General features: G+C 38.7%; 1 protein-coding gene across 1 annotated transcript in view; it reads left to right on the forward strand.

Moving 5' to 3' along the window:
- The window catches only part of CCDC141 (coiled-coil domain containing 141), a 207778-nt gene extending 192081 nt beyond the window's left edge, over nt 1-15697 (forward strand). The window contains exons 22-24 of the mRNA XM_010382868.2: nt 2332-2448; nt 10403-11253; nt 13691-15697. Coding sequence (XP_010381170.2) covers nt 2332-2448; nt 10403-11253; nt 13691-13958 — 1236 coding nt within the window. The 3' untranslated portion in view covers nt 13959-15697. The remainder of the gene's footprint in view (nt 1-2331; nt 2449-10402; nt 11254-13690) is intronic.
- The last annotated feature ends 371 nt before the right edge of the window (nt 15698-16068 follow it).

A 16068-nucleotide genomic window follows, 5' to 3' on the forward strand; every position in this document is an offset into this window, starting at 1 on the left:
CTCCCTGATCTCTCATGCCACTTGTGTGCCTTCCTACCTGTCTTAGTCCATCCTGACTGCTATGCCAAATGCCATAGACAAGATGCCTTATAAAAAGCAGACATTTGTTTCTCATAGTTCTGGAGGCTGGAAGTTCAAGATCAAGATGCTGGCAGATTCGGTGTCTAGTGAGGACTTCCTGGTAGCTGTCTACTCACACTAACCTTACATGGTGGAAGAATGAGGGGTATCTCTCAGCCCTCTTTTCTGAGGGCACTAATCCTATTCATGAGGGCTTCACCCTCATGACCTAATCACTTCCCAAAGGCATCATCTTCTAATACCATCACCTTAAGGATGTGGATTTTAACATATAAACTTTAGGTGAACATAAACATTCAGGCTATAATGCTAGTATAATCACACATATAACTACTACATATAATTACATCACATAAAACTACTGTTGCCATCCCAATCCTCCCTACTTGATTATACTTAAGGAAACCCTCTGGCGCCGCTAAATTTAGTGTCCCACACAACATTTAACACTATGCTTTACCTTTTATTGATTGATTGGTTGATTGATTGATTTAGAGACAGTGTGTTGTTCTGTTGCCCAGGCTGGAGTGTAGTGGTGTTACCATGGCTCACTGCAGCCTCGTCTTCCCAGGCTCAAGCAATCCTCCAACCTCAGCCTACCAAGTAGCTGGGACCACAGGCATGCCCCACCACATGTTTTGATTTTTTTTGTAAAGTTGAGGTCTCACTATGTTGCCCAAGCTGGTCTCAAACTCCTGGACTCAAGTGATCTTTCCTCCTTGGCCTCTCAAAATGCTGGTGTTACAGGTGTGAGCCACCACACCTGGCCTGCTTTGCTTTTTAAAGCAGGTTATCTGAAAGAGTTTTGGCATTTGTAGTAAATGCCCAATGAATTGGTAAAGAGAAGAACTATCTTTCAGTGCTTGAAGGTGTTTAATTTGGGTGGATGTGGAAATGAGAAAGGGTCTCTCTGGCAAGAGAAATAGGCATCAGCATTATCTTTATGAGTTATAGCTGCAACAAATGCTTGCCAAAGAATGTTTACCAGCACTTTATAGGTGTTTGTATGAAGAGAGCAAATGTCTATTTTTTTATGTTTTTAAATATAAAGGTTGATGCTATGGCTCTCTTTTCAAACTTATAGAAAGTGGGCTCAGCAATTCCTGTCAAGGCTGAAATAGTGATAGAAATCCGTTCTAATGTATAGCAATTTCAGACTTACAAAGGACATTCATATATACATTATCTCCAGTGATTTCCAAATAATGTTGAGATGAAGGCAAACGTTTTCTGTGTAGAGGTGAAAGGAAAATTCCAAAGAGGGTAAAAAGTGCTTTACATGGGCCCCAGTAGTCAATAGTGGTAGATCTGAAATTTGAATTTAGATTTAATTCAAAATCTAGCATTCTTTCCACACCAGCTGATATTTTAGAATAAGATATCAGCTGCATACCAAAGCAGAGTGATTCATTGAGTGACACGAACCAGTTCAGTTTAGAGTTGGGACTAAAAGCAGAATCTCCCCAGTAGTGGGTCTCCCTGAATCCTCCTGAGCCAGTGTCGCATGTGCATTTTGATGAGCATGCTCCAAGGATCATATTCCAGGTGGAATAGAGACTCTTCCATTGCAGTATAATCATCATTCTAAACTGGCGTGTTCTATCACATGGGATACCAGTGGCTCTTTCCACCTTTACAGAGTCTTCTTGGCTCTCGCACTGACTCCACAGCACTTTGCAAACCTCCACTACCTCCGTGACTAAAACTGAGCCCCATGAAATGCAGGGAACAAAATATCTTCAACCACATGAAGCGTCCTGTGTTCTCAATTGCTGTTTTTCTTTACTATACTCAGTGAAATTTTTTTCCTCTTTTCAAGAGTCTCCCTGGTATTTTGCTTGTGTCGATACTCTGGATTTCCTACCTTCTTCTCCCCTAGAAACCTTTAATCATTTCTACCTCACTGCTGCTCCCCAGACTCTCCTAATGGTTTACACTGCCATGCATAATGATTCCTTTCTCTAGAGAATGCTCCTGCAGGAGCATCTTATTATAATGATTACTTTTTTCCTGCTGGGCCTTTCAACAACCAATTTTTACTGGCAAAGAACTCTGTCAAAGGAATGAGGCAGGAGGGAAACTGTGAGCTGGGAGGGATAATTTTATAAATCACATCATGGGAGTACACCAGTCTCTTGTGGAATGTATTTGCTGAAAGGTTGCAAGTGGTCTGTTTTCTTCCAAGTAGTGTATGGCACTGTTCCTCCAACTTTCCTGGCTCAGGCTCTCACTAACTGTTGCTTTGTACAGCAGGGAGACGTTTTAAAGATGAATCCGAATGTGGAAGACTTCCATGATGATTACATTGACTTGCTAAAGGAACCAGCAAAAAATAAGCAGACAATATGCAATGAAGAAAGGAATAAGGTAAAGAAAACTACTTAACCTCAGCTATTCAGTACTTTTGCTTTGAGGTTAGAGTCATTGTTCATTGCAAAATAAAAGTGAATTGCAGCCTTCTTATCTATCCAAATAGAATTTCCCAATGTAAATGCAATGTGAGTTTCCTCCTTCCTTGCTTCCATTTGCTCCTTACTTCGTGCTTCTTCTCTCTGCTATGCTGTTTCCTCTGAGCTTCTCACTATCAAGTACTGAAACCATGACATTTCACAGTAGCATTGGGACAGCCATTTAAATGCCATGTCACCCCAAACCACTTCTGTTTTTCCCATCTCTGGCTGCCTTTTCCATTGTCTTTTTATATCCAATCCAACTTCAAATTTTACTTCTCCCTTTTCATCATATTGCCAAGCCATGATTTTTATTGTTTTACACGACCCATTAGCAAAGCTTAGTTCATGAAATTAGATAGTATCTTGTTCCCATAGACTCTACCTCTAAGATGATATTTCCAGGCACATTTACCAAACCATAGAATCCAGCTGAAATATAAGTACTAAAGTATTTAGAGAAATGTTTAAATTATTGTAAAACTTATGCACTTACTGATAAATTAAAGCATGTAATGACTACAGATACTCACAAAAATGCAAATGTATCATGATTTTGAAAGTATTATTTAAATCATAACATCATGATGGTTTTTTGGCATAAGTTGCTCACTCTCTATTCATAGCTGCTGGACTATAATTAGCTTTTGACTTTTTGCTTTGCCAAGTTGCCTGCTCCCAGTGTTTCTCTCCTGAGGAGCTGAAGGAACAATCAGAGTCAACATTATTCTCCGCCGTTCTCAAATTAATAAAATATACTTCTTGTGACATGAGAGTTAAAAACAAACACAAACCCTCTCCATTTGTAGTGGTTATTTCATGGAGAAAGATTTATCTTTCCTGAAGTCAATACGGTTCTTTCAGCTTCCTTATAGGTCCTTTTCCACAGGTTAACCTATGCCAAGGCCTGGTGCAGTTATACAACCACCAGGCAGCAAGTACTGTTAAGCAAACTGCCTTTTTTTGTGGTAGGGTCTTGAGCCACTTAAATCCAGATTCCTCTCTGAGGCAAAGGAAAGCTGCCAAACTTTGGTCATTTTGCTGGATGTTATTCTTATATCAAATGATCTTACATTACTCCGTTTGGTCTAAATCAGGGTTTCTCAACCACAGCACTGTTGACATTTTGGCCACAGAATTCTCTATTGTGGAGAGCTGTCCTGTGCATTATAGGAGTTTTGCAGTATTCCTGGCCCTGCTCACTAGATGCCAGTAGCGTCTATTATACTAAAATCACTTCAGTTGAGAATGACTGGTTGATATAATAAAGAATAGCCTTAAATGCACCACATTTTCTTAAAAAGGTTTCTAAGAGTTACTAAATCCAGCATCCTATCATTTATTTTATGTAGTTCTGCACAATTTCCTACATTGTGAACTAGACACATTTACTAAGAACTCAGAAACAAAAATTATTGCTACCAAAGCAAACAAAAATAATTTATACTTAGCAAAAGTAGTTTATCTTGCTTTTATTTTCTTATTAGAAGAAACAGATTCCTTTAAATTAAAAAAAAAAAAAAAAAGATTTACCTTCATGGAAAAATCACTTTTATTCTAATATAAACTAAAAGGATATAGCATCAGTCATTTCAGGTGTAAGTGAAAGTCTACAATTACAGCTGTCAAGAATTCTTATTAACATTATGTCATGTCCTGGTGCAATTGGTGTAGACAGCAAAATGAAAGGGTGGCAGTAATCTTCACTTTTAAGTAGCTCAATCACATCTACCCTCTTATTTTCTCTATTATTTATATGTACATCAGATGTAATGATTCTCCACAACCCCATGTGGGCAGATAGGAAGCACCAAGTGAAAAGCTGGTCCTGGTATTACTGCAGTCAATTCTGATACCCTTAAATGATGGTAGCCTTCCTGAGGAAATTATTTGAGTCGGAAAGAATAGTTCCACTGAACTACTACAGAATATATTCAACACAGGGATTTTTTTTCATGGAGTTAGCAAAGTATTTCTCATTTTTCAGACCCAAAAATACAGTAGGTGGAATTAGGCAGTTCACTAAATGCAACACACGGAGCACTGCTAACAGATTAGTGATGGTGTTTTATTCCCAACGTGAGCACCGAAGCTATGAAAACTCCTAAGATTAAATGGAAGCACACAGTATTAACAGGCTCACCTAAAGTCATGGAACTATTCGGTGGAAGATGGTGGCTTTTGATGCCAGCATTTACAGTTATAGAATTTTAGTGCTAGAAGGGATTTAACAATAATCTGATCAAATATCATTTTACAGTTGAGGAAACTGAGGCCAAAAGGGATTAAATATATTGCCCTCCAAAAATTACAGAAAGTAGTGTAAAAACTGGCAGTCACCCCAATTCTCCTGAATTTTAACCACACACTTTTCCCACAAGACCAAATGGGAGCTCCCAGGAACTGTTGCATATACATAAGCTGTTTTGTAATGATACTGTAGATGTCCATGACAAACTTTTCCCGTCTTCCTATTTATCTGTTTACAATCAATAGCATGGAAATATTTTTGCACCAAAGAATTCAGTGGAGTGTTCTTATCAGACTGGATGAAGAGGATCCCTGCACTCCCCCTCTACCCTCAACACACACACACTAATCCTGATCACCTGGCAGGTACAGGAAGATGTCCCTGAAACACTTGCCTTGAAAAAATTTGGGAAGAGACAAAGTGTTCTTCTTCACCACCTCTCTGTTCCCTTTTCTTTTACCTTGTCCACGTAAAGTGCCCGAAAATGTCATATTACCCCTTTTTGTCTAAAGTCCCCGCTAAGGGCCTTCTCTACAAATGCCTCTTACAGACCAAGTCTTATGCTTAATATCTTTCTTTGTGTTCTTCCTACTTACTTTCATTAAATCTTATTTACCCTAAAGTAAGGCTATCTGTTATGGAGCTATTTTGGAAGATAAAGTCTTATGGTGTTCCTTCAAATTTACCACATAAGTAGTTCCCTGCTCTATGTACTTTGAGGATTGGTTCTGCCCCCTTAGTTGAATGGATATAGGAATATCACTGTATTCTCCCTTCCAGACACTTTTTCTGCCTACAGGGCAATGATTTAAATTCAAGGAATTATGCCCATGAGCAGAAATGAAAGTTTGGAAGTCCTGACAGAGATAAGACTTGAAGCTATAGATTTAGTATTAATTAAGAGTTAATTGTTTACTAGATATGTAAGTGGGTGACATCTTGGAGGGGCAAAGAATATAGAGACAATTAGAGAACTTCAAGATAAGACTGCAAACCATTCATATATTTAGAAGGTGGGGAAAGAAAAAGGAATCAACAAAAAGACAAAGATCAGCCTCTCAATTTGATATAAGAAAAGCAGATTGAGAGTTGAGCTGTGTTTTGGTGAATTAGATCACAGTTTCCCAGCTATTTTGCCAGATCTCAGACTGATGTAAATATGCCCTGTCTGTACTGAAAACCATAGATTTATTTAACCTTTTCTGGGTAAATAACACACACATTTTTTTTTTCTAATAACAAACATGGTTTTATGGTGAAGAAATATTAACAAATAATTAGTATATGTGAATGTTTGGATAGCATTTTCATAGTTGAAAACTAGACAGTTCTAGAAAATATAGGTCAGTGAGTTTTAAAGTAATGTTTCTTTATGTTTTTATGTTTAAACATCTTTTTAATGTTTACAGGCCGGGTGCTGTGACTTATGCCTGTAATCCCAGCACTTTGGGAGGCTGAGGCAGGTAGATCACCTGAGGTCAGCAGTTCAAGATCTGCCTGGCCAACATGGTGAAACCCTGTCTCTACTAAAAATACAAAAGTTGCTGGGCATGATGGCAGGTGCCTGTAATACCAGCTACTCGGGAGGCTGAGGCAGGAGAATCATTTGAACTTGGGAGGTGCAGGTTGCAGTGAGCCGAGATTGTACCATTGCACTCCAGCATTGGCAACAAGAGTGAAATTCCATCTCAAAAATAAAAAAAAAAATAAAATGATGTTTCCATAAAATTCCATAGTGACTTAAAAACTAAAATTTATTTGCATTTTTAATTTTCTTAAAAATTTGTATATGATACATAATAGATGTACATAGTTTTGAAGTACTTGTGATAATTTAATACATTCATTTTTGCGTTTAAGAATAAAAGCAGAAGTGCCAAGAGCCAAATGGATTTACTCAGAAAACCACTTGCATGTATATTAAACTCACCTTATCTTGTTTCCTGAGATGATTATTTAATGAGTAATTCTAGATTAGTGCCATAGGCATAATTTATTATGGTTTCAAGAAGTCATTTGATAAACACACTTATGATACTCTCTTAAGTGGAGAAATGTGTACTGAATGAGGGTTTGGCCAAGTTATAATTGTACTCAAGAGTGTTAAGTAGTTCATCAACATCAACCTTGGAGAAGTCTGTCTTGTAGAGATATCTGACTTTGTTCTAAACACGGCAGTGTTCCACATTTTCATCAATAGCACTAATGGATGGAGGAGGTAGCAAATTTTAGTTGACTACAAATTCAGTATGAGTCAATGGTCCCGTGTGATTTTTATTTTAAAAAATGAACTAATACTATCACCTTAATAAAAACATATCATATAGGTCAAGAAGATGATGAGTCCACTGATTACTTACCATCTGGAAAGTAAACAACTCTAGAAACAAACATGTTTAATGGGGAGTTAAATGATTCCAGAAAAAGATTTGAGAAAACTCTCTCCCTCTTATTGATAGTAGAAATTATTGAGTGGTGTTATTTTCTGAGGAAAGTACTTTTTCTATTTTAGTTATTGTTAGAAGTGAAAAAATGATAGCCTTGGATTCCTTTCCTGTGTTTGGCACCAGCTGAAAGTAAGATACAGGAGTCAGGAACCATTAAAGCTGGATGGCTTGAACTTTTCTAGTGGGTTTCCCCAAACTTCGTGCCTGATTTAAATAGATTAAATGTGTACCTAGTCCACTTGGGTGCCCATCTAGACAACCACAGGCTTCACCTCCAGGGGATTTTCGTGCCTTAGAGCCAACCTGAACCCATGCATTTCATGAAAGGCAAATCCAAAAGAGAGCCTCATATAGACAGATCTGAGCATGCTCAGTTCCTTCTTCCAAGCCCTCAATTAGGAAATAAATTTCTTCCCAGCAGGGATTCAGGAGTTGGGAGACTGGTCTGGACTTTTATTCAAGTTTCTCTCCTAAGCTTGTTGTAAATTTTCAGACAATTGTAACACATTATTCTTCTGTGGAGAGTCATAGGTTACCTGATGAAGTCATTAAGGAGTTGTCATTGTCTGCCCCTGCAAGGCCATCAAGTCAACAAATGTCCGTGCTCTTCTATGAAGGACCTTGTGGTCCAGTAGGAGTGAGACCTCCCAGAAATGACCAAAATGATGACAGAGAGTTGAGGCAAAAGAAGACCTGAGAGTGTCTGGTACAGAGAAAGAGGCTTAGACAGGTTGTAGGACCAATTCTCCAAACAGTCAAAGAGCTGTTAAAATTGGAGAGCAGCTGGACTTTTTGTGTAGCTCCAGGAGGCCAATTCAGATCCATTGGTAGAAATTGTAGGAAGGCAGATCTTTGCTACATGTAGGAAGATATTCTTAACACAAGTAAGGTGCACATTCTCAAAGTACTCTTTCAGAAAAAGCATTCAAATAGAGGCTGCCAGAATGTTGTAGCGGAGATTCTTAGACAATAGGTGTTTGATCAAAGTCCCTATAAGGAGGAAAATAAACATTCTACTTTCATGAAGAGAGAGACTGAGCTAAGATGTGGAACGACAACCAAAAGAGGGAGGGGCAATTAATAATTTTAATATTCTTTTTAATGAGAGGAACTTCTAAGAACATCTGGGTTTTAGACTCAGGATTTAAACTTTGACTAAATGGCAGAAGGAAACCACTTTCTCTAAGCTGGGTTAATGTTTCTCTAAGGACAGATCATCTCTGTGGGACAGTAGAAGCAACATTGTTTTGCTTCTGCTCTTCAACCTGAAAACACATTTTTTTTTTATTCTGGAGACAAAGTTTCACTCTTGTCGCCCAGGCTGGGGTGCAATGGCGCAATCTCCACTCACTGCAACCTCTGCCTCCTGAGTTCAAGAGATTCTCCTGCTTCAGCCTCCCAAAGTAGCTGCGATTACAGGCACCCATCACCATGCCTAGCTAATTTTTTGTTTTGTTTTGTTTTTTGAGACAGAGTCTCACTCTGTTGCCCAGGCTAGAGTGCAGTGGTGCAATCTTGGCTTACTGCAACTTCTGCCTCCTGGGTTCAAGCTATTCTCCTGACTCAGCCTCCCGAGTAACTGGGACTGCAAGAGCGCACCACCATGCCCGGCTAATTTTATGCACTTTTAGTAGAGATGGGGTTTCACCATGTTAGCCAGGATGGTCTCTATCTCCTGAACTCGTGATCTGCCCATCTTGGCCTCCCAAAGTGCTGGGATTACAGGAAGGAGCCACCGCGCCCGGCCTTATTTTCTTAAAAATCACTTACAAAGTGTATATCAAGAGCAGGACTACAGGCTAAAATCAAAAACTCAAAGGCAAGGCAAGACGTGACTTTCCTATATGCATCAGTTACTACACGACAAAACCCAGTACATACTAAATAAGAAGGCACCCAAATTGCTGAGGAACAGCATAAAAAGGAGATATAAAACAAGCAGGTGGGGATAGATGAGATCACTTTTCAGCTTCAATGTTCTTTTGAGTCTATGAAACAGGGACATTTGAGCCTCTTCTTAAACCAGAGATGGATGTGGATTAGACTAGGACAGTGGAAGCAGAGAAAGAAGTACTGCTACTCATAGCTCCTAGCAGAACTACACTCCAATTGGAGCAAAGAGACAAGTGGCAGGTGCTTTCCTATTGTATCTTGATATGCTCTCTTGGGAAAGGCCATCATGTCTGATTGTTCCATTAATATCTACCTCCTCCACTAGGATATCATCTTCTCAGCTGCAGAGACTGATCTACTTGTATTCACCAAATTATGCCTCTAATACTAGCATGGTTCCTAGCAGTATGTGCTCAATAAATATTTTTTCAATGCAAGAATAAACTAAGGGACTTTAAGAAAATAAAACTAGTCATGAAGAATTGCTTTCTCTATATAAGGTACATAGAGGGCTCAAATGCATAGAGCAAGAGAATAGAATGGTAGTTGACAAAGGCTGAGTCGGGGGAAGATTGAAGATGAGCAGGTTAGTGTTTAGTGGATAGAGTTTCAACTGGAAAAATGAAAAAGTTCTGGAGATGGGTGGCAGTGATAGTTACACTCAATGTGAATGCACTTAATGCCATTGAACCGCACACTTAAACATGGTTGAAGTGGTACATTTTTTGTATATTTCACTATAATTTATTTTAAAAAGGAATGGTTTTCTTGAGAGAGAAGACAGGTTATTCTGGGAGGGTCGGAGGAATCACCTAACAAGGGAGTCTCTGATGGCCAGCATCTGTGAGTTCACAAGGAGTGTAGACAAGCCAGACCTAAGCTGACTTTGCTGGTGTTCAGTATCTGTGTGTTTACAGCAAGTGTAGACAAGCCAGACCTAAGCTGACTTTGCTGTTTGAGGAGACTCCTCAGATCATGGTTTGAAAGATGTTGATCCAGTCCAACCCCTTCACTACAGATGGAAACTAGGGCTTTCTCTCTTCTGTTCACAAGGTCTATCACATTTTACTCGGAACTTGAGGTCTTTGTAATGATTCCTTAGTCATGAGAAGTGGGACTGTGCCCAGGATAGACAGACAAATGGTTTCCCTCTAGCCCCCTAAGGTTTGACCCCCTGTACGTTTTCTCAAGTTGTCTCTCTGAAGTTGAGTTTTACTGTGATTGAAACTGGAAAAAGAAAAATGAATGAATAAGGATGATTTGGCTTTTCTGTTTACAAGGGGCAGGTACAGGTGGCAGATCTTTTGGCCATCAATGGAACAGGGGAAGATCGGCTCCCACAAGACCTGAAGGTGTCCGCTGACAAGGAGGGTGGCGTCCAGGGCCTGCTCCTGCCTGAAGACATGCTCTCAGGGGAAGAATATGAGTGTGTCTCACCTGATGACATCTCCTTGCCTCCTCTCCCAGGAAGCCCTGAGTCCCCCCTTGCACCATCTGACATGGAGGTGGAAGAGCCTGTCAGCTCCTCCCTCAGCCTTCACATAAACAGCTATGGGGTACAGTCTGGGACCAGCAGCCCAGGGGATGCCCAGGAATCTGTTCTTCCACCACCTGTTGCATTTGCGGATGCATACAATGATAAGAGAGAAACATTTTCAAGTCATTTTGAGAGGCCCTACCTCCAGTGCAAAGCTGAGCCCCCACTAACCTCCGGAGGATTCCTGGAAAAGAGTACTGCCTTACACAGAATCAGTGCTGAACATCCAGAGAGCATGATGAGTGAAGTGCATGACAGAGCTTTACAGCAGCACCCTCAGGCTCAGGGCGGTTTGCTAGAAACACGGGAGAAAATGCATGCTGACAATAACTTCACTAAAACCCAAGATAGGCTGCATGCTTCCCCTGATGCATTCTCAGGCCTCAGGTTTCAGTCAGGCACCAGCAGGGGCTATCAGAGGCAAATGGTTCCTCAAGAAGAGATTAAAAGCACGTCAGCAAAGAGCAGCGTGGTCAGCCTAGCTGACCAGGCACCTAATTTCTCCAGACTCGTGTCTAATGTAACTGTCATGGAAGGTTCTCCAGTGACTTTGGAAGTTGAAGTAACAGGATTTCCAGAGCCTACACTGACATGGTGGGTAGCCTATAATGACAAGCCATAAATGCAAACAAATTCAATCACAGAGAAAAATCATTCTGTGAGCACTAACTGAAAGGTTTAGGGCTAGCTGATTAATATTCTATGACACTGCAACTCAGCATGATTCAATCTCACATCAGACCCCTCTCATTTCAGAAGCAGCATAGTTAATACCTTTAAGAAAAATAAAAGGTAACCATATAAAGTACTAATAATTTAACAAATTTCCAAAGCACTGTAGGTTGGTTGTGCTTGTTTTTTTCTGTTTAACATTCCACATTTCTAAAGATTGTGGGTTGAAATTATTTTCTATTGTCTATTTCTATATAAGCATGGCATCTGCTTGTTTTAACTACCTTTATGCAATTGAAAAATACAAGAATTTGGTTTTTTTTCCCTTCTCATTTACCTCTTTCATCTTTTTCCTCTTTCCAACAGAGTCACGCATGTCATCTTTGCAACATTTTATTTTACTAGGATTTCTTTTTACAAATTTTTTCAATGTGAGAGGTGGAATAAAAATATTTCTGTCACAGTTGCTCCAGGTGACAGGCAATAAACTCATTTTTGTAAGGTAGTATAATAACTGAGCTGTGAACGATATGATTTCACTCTGGAGACATCATTATTTTTTAGCCTGTTTGTTTCAGTAAAAGCAAACTGTAGAATACTGGTTTTGCATTGCCTACTGTTGGTAACAAAAGCAGTTCTTTCTCAATATGTGGGTTACTTTTAAACATCTGGAAAATTCTCATCCTTAAGTAAATTTATTTGAGAACAAAGTTACAAATCTGCGAGAGCTAGTTTATACTTATAAACTAAGATTAAGTAAAATAGCATTTATTGATCACAATGTTTCAGTAGATATTAAATGATCAGTTTCGATTATTGTATGTGCCCATGTACTTGAAATATGAACCAGTTATCCAAGGAACTTATGAGAAAACTTTGGTTTCTCAAATTATTAAAAGAAACTGCACTTGTGCTATATTAGTGCGGTCACTTTTGCTTTTTGTTTTATTGTCTTTATTATTGCATGCTTTTTTACAAATCAGGAGTGTCATATTCATGAATTTTAAAAATATTTAATTCATTATTAAATCTCAGTTCACTCCAAAGAAAAATGTTGTCAGATGTGTTTCTTGTTTTTGTCCACACAGTAAATATTAATAATTTGGTTAGTATGTATGTGGTTAAAGAACCACTGCTACATACATGTTGTTGAAGAGTATCACAGTGTCGTAAACAAATGTTTTGCCATCAGATTTTCAACTGTGCTCAATTAGTAACTGACAAGCTTTCAGGATATCGTACATTCTTAGGACACCCAGGAAAAGGCGAAGTTATCACTTAGGCAATGGGAACAGAAGACGATTCAGATTTGTCATCACCCCTGAGTGGTTGATTGTGGGTATAAATAAATAAACAAGAATCTCAGATATACAAAATAAACAAATTATTTGCTTTATAAAAACATGCAGTTAAGCACTCATGTTCATAGGAAACTTTTAGAAATATGTTATTAGTCATAATCCAGTTGCATAAATACCTTTTATAATTACAAGCCATTTTCTTCTAATGAAATTGCTTCAAAAAAATTAAATGAAGTGATTTCATCAGGAGGTGATGTTAAGTCCAGTCCTCTAAAACAGCACATCTGTATTGTCGTGTGGATACTGTGGTATGAATATGATGGAGTAGATGAGTCTCACTCCAGTACAATTTCTGAGGAGTCCCAGCTGCTGTTCCAGAGTGGCAAAAAGAATAAAGCTGGACAACATGAGGGTGCCATTTCACACCCTAGGTAATTGTTACTATGAGCAAATGGTGGCCTAATGTGACAGATGGTCTGTTTTGTTTTTGTTTTTAGATGTAGCTGTATATCTGAATTTTCATATGCAATATTCCAATTTTTAAAGGATTTCAAAAAATTCAGTTTTCCAAAAACATTGTCTGAGCCAGTTGAAGCAATTCTCTCCCCACCAGTTGCCAACTTTGGCTTGAAAGATAAACAGCCCATAATACCAGCTTCTCAGGAGGCTGAGGCAGGCAGATTGCTTGAAACCAGGAGTTCAAGACCAGTCTGGGTAACACAGTGAGATCCTGTCTCTTAAAAAGAATAAAAAATAAAAAACTTAGCCTGCTCATGGTAGTAGGCGCCTGTAGTCCCAGCTACTTGAGAGCCAGAGGTGGGAGGATTGCTTGAGCCCAGGAGTTTGAGGCTGCAGTGATCTCTGATTCTGCTACTGCACTCTAACCTACTAAAGAAAAAAAGATAAAGAGCCCCACTGGAATTTGTTGTGGCTACAACGTTCCTACTAATCCTAGGGAATATTGCGTGGTAATAGGCCTGTTTGCAACCATTATTAGAACTTGGAAATAATGTGAATAAATAGCAAACCTGACTTTAAAAACTGCCTCTCTGCTTCAGGTACAAGAAGGGCCAGAAACTGTCTACAGATGGGCACTTACAGGTTTTGCACAAGGAGAGAAGGCATTCCGTGTTCATTCCGAAGGTATGCAAGGCAGACGAAGGCCTCTATGTGGCTCAGGCCCAAAACCCTAGCGGCACTCTCTCTTCCAATGTCATCCTCCATGTGACGGGTAACTGCAGGCCGCCAATCACAAGAATAAACTGGATAACCCTGTGTGTCGTCTATGTTAGTGTGTCCCTAATGTACTGGCTACTCACACAATAACTGTGGTATTGGCACCAATGGACATTATTCTCATGTGCCTAAAGAACAATACCACTGTTTATCTTCCTGAACCTCCTGCAAAGCATCTCGCACCAAGTGTATCTCCAGTCTCATCACCATACCTGTTTGGCCAATACCACTGCTAGGTGAAATAATCAAATTTTCTTGAGTGTTTAATATAGTTGAGAAGCTTGATAAATTATCTGTAGTGGATAAGAACATATTTTTGTACTCTAGAAAGAGATGTTTTCAACATAATATGCAGCAAAATTATTCTATGCCTATTCCCTCCTAATTTAAGGGTGTGCAGATGAAGGCTGGCATTGGCATAGAGATGTGCTAAATTTCAAATACAGTTGTTTATTTACTTTTAATTGTATTTGAAAACATCTCTTTGTAGGGAATATCAGTAGAACTATTGAATTGATGTTGTATTTTTGCATTAGCTATCCTTTAATTTTGCTTTCCATGTCTTGATCTTTTTACTGAAATGCATTCTGTGTAATTTCAACATAGACTACATTCCTGAGTCTGATGATGTCACTGTAAATAATCATTCCTCATGTTGCTCTCACGGGTTTGACATTGGAGAATAGATGTGGCATCAACTTTAAATAGAGTTTCCATCTTTTGTCAGCTCTGCATGTCATATAGCAAGATGGAATACAGGTTGCAAGAAAGAACCAGCATTATTCCTGACATTCTATTGATGTGTTTTGAGCAGCAATGTCTACAACTGTAACCAGGTGTTTCTGCTTCTAATCTTGATTCTGCTGATGACCATTTTTACACTCTATGGCAAAGCATCTCATTGCCTCAGTTTCCTGTCTGGAAAATGAGTTCATCATCTACCTCTTGGGCAATTGAAAGTTTTCATTTTGTGTCTTTTAAACATCTGGAAAATGGGAAGCACTCTATGAGGGCTAAGGATAATGGTATTGTTTAATGTAATTTGTTGTCAGACTGGCCTCCTGCTCACTATTTCTTTTTTTTTTTTTTTTAGATGCTGTTGTTTTAGAATATTAAATTAAAGGAGTGCTGTTAGTATGTAATTTTCAACTAGTTCCATGGGGGAAAGTGATGGTTTATGAATTAGAGCTTAAATTCCTATCTAATTTCTTAAGACTGCATTCTTTTCAAAGACTTGAAATTAAACTCAGGAGGATGCATTTTGCTTGTTCCAAGGGGAAATGTGTAATAAAATGGTAAGACATGAATTCTATCCTTTTATAATAATTATTACGATAATATTGAAGTATCCTATGCCTTTCTGAAACACTTTATTCAGAAAAGATCATTTTTTGGCTTCCTTTTAAAAATAAGCATGAAGTAAGGAGGCAATTGTTTTTTAGATTTTAAACGTAGTCTTATTATGCTGAGGAAAATCTTTAGTTGAAAGAATAATTCATTACAGATTTTTGATGAAGGGAAGAAATTAATTATGTTGCTGGAAGACTGTCTACAAATAATCAAAATATTTAAATGTAATATATTCAAGTTGTTATTAAAAAGTTACTGAATGTTATCTGAAGATGTGAAATGTATACTCAAGTAAAAAGTTGGCATGTACTTTCTTGTGCTGCATATCCAATTTAATTAAAAAATTAAATCTCCGTTTCCCTCTAAATTTTGATAGAACCATATTAAAAGCTTGTATATACCACATCCTAAGGAATTTCTCTTAACTATCTTTTTTCTTTTTTTCTTTTTTTCTTTTTCTTTCTTTTTTTTTTTTTTTTGAGAGAGACTCTTGCTCTGTTGCCAGTGCAGTGGTGCCATCTTGGCTTACTGCAACCTCCACCTCCGGGTTCAAGCGATTCTTCTGCTTCAGCCTCCCGAGTAGCTAGGATTATAGGCGTGCCTACCTAATGTTTGTGTTTTTAGTAGAAACCAGGTTTCACCATGTTGGCCAGGCTGGGCCTCAGCCTCCCAAAGTGCCAGGATTACAGGTATGAGCCACCATACCCGGCCTCTTGTATCCTTTTTGTCCAATTTCAAATAATGTGCGAATGTTGCCTAACTGCTATTGCCTATGTTGAAGCTAAAGAGTAAAAACCTGTTCATGTCCAAAGAAGCCAGGTGAGACCTGGTAACAAACTGTCTCTCTTCC

Source organism: Rhinopithecus roxellana, chromosome 14, assembly GCF_007565055.1.
Source record: "Rhinopithecus roxellana isolate Shanxi Qingling chromosome 14, ASM756505v1, whole genome shotgun sequence".
Classification (NCBI taxonomy): domain Eukaryota; kingdom Metazoa; phylum Chordata; class Mammalia; order Primates; family Cercopithecidae; genus Rhinopithecus; species Rhinopithecus roxellana.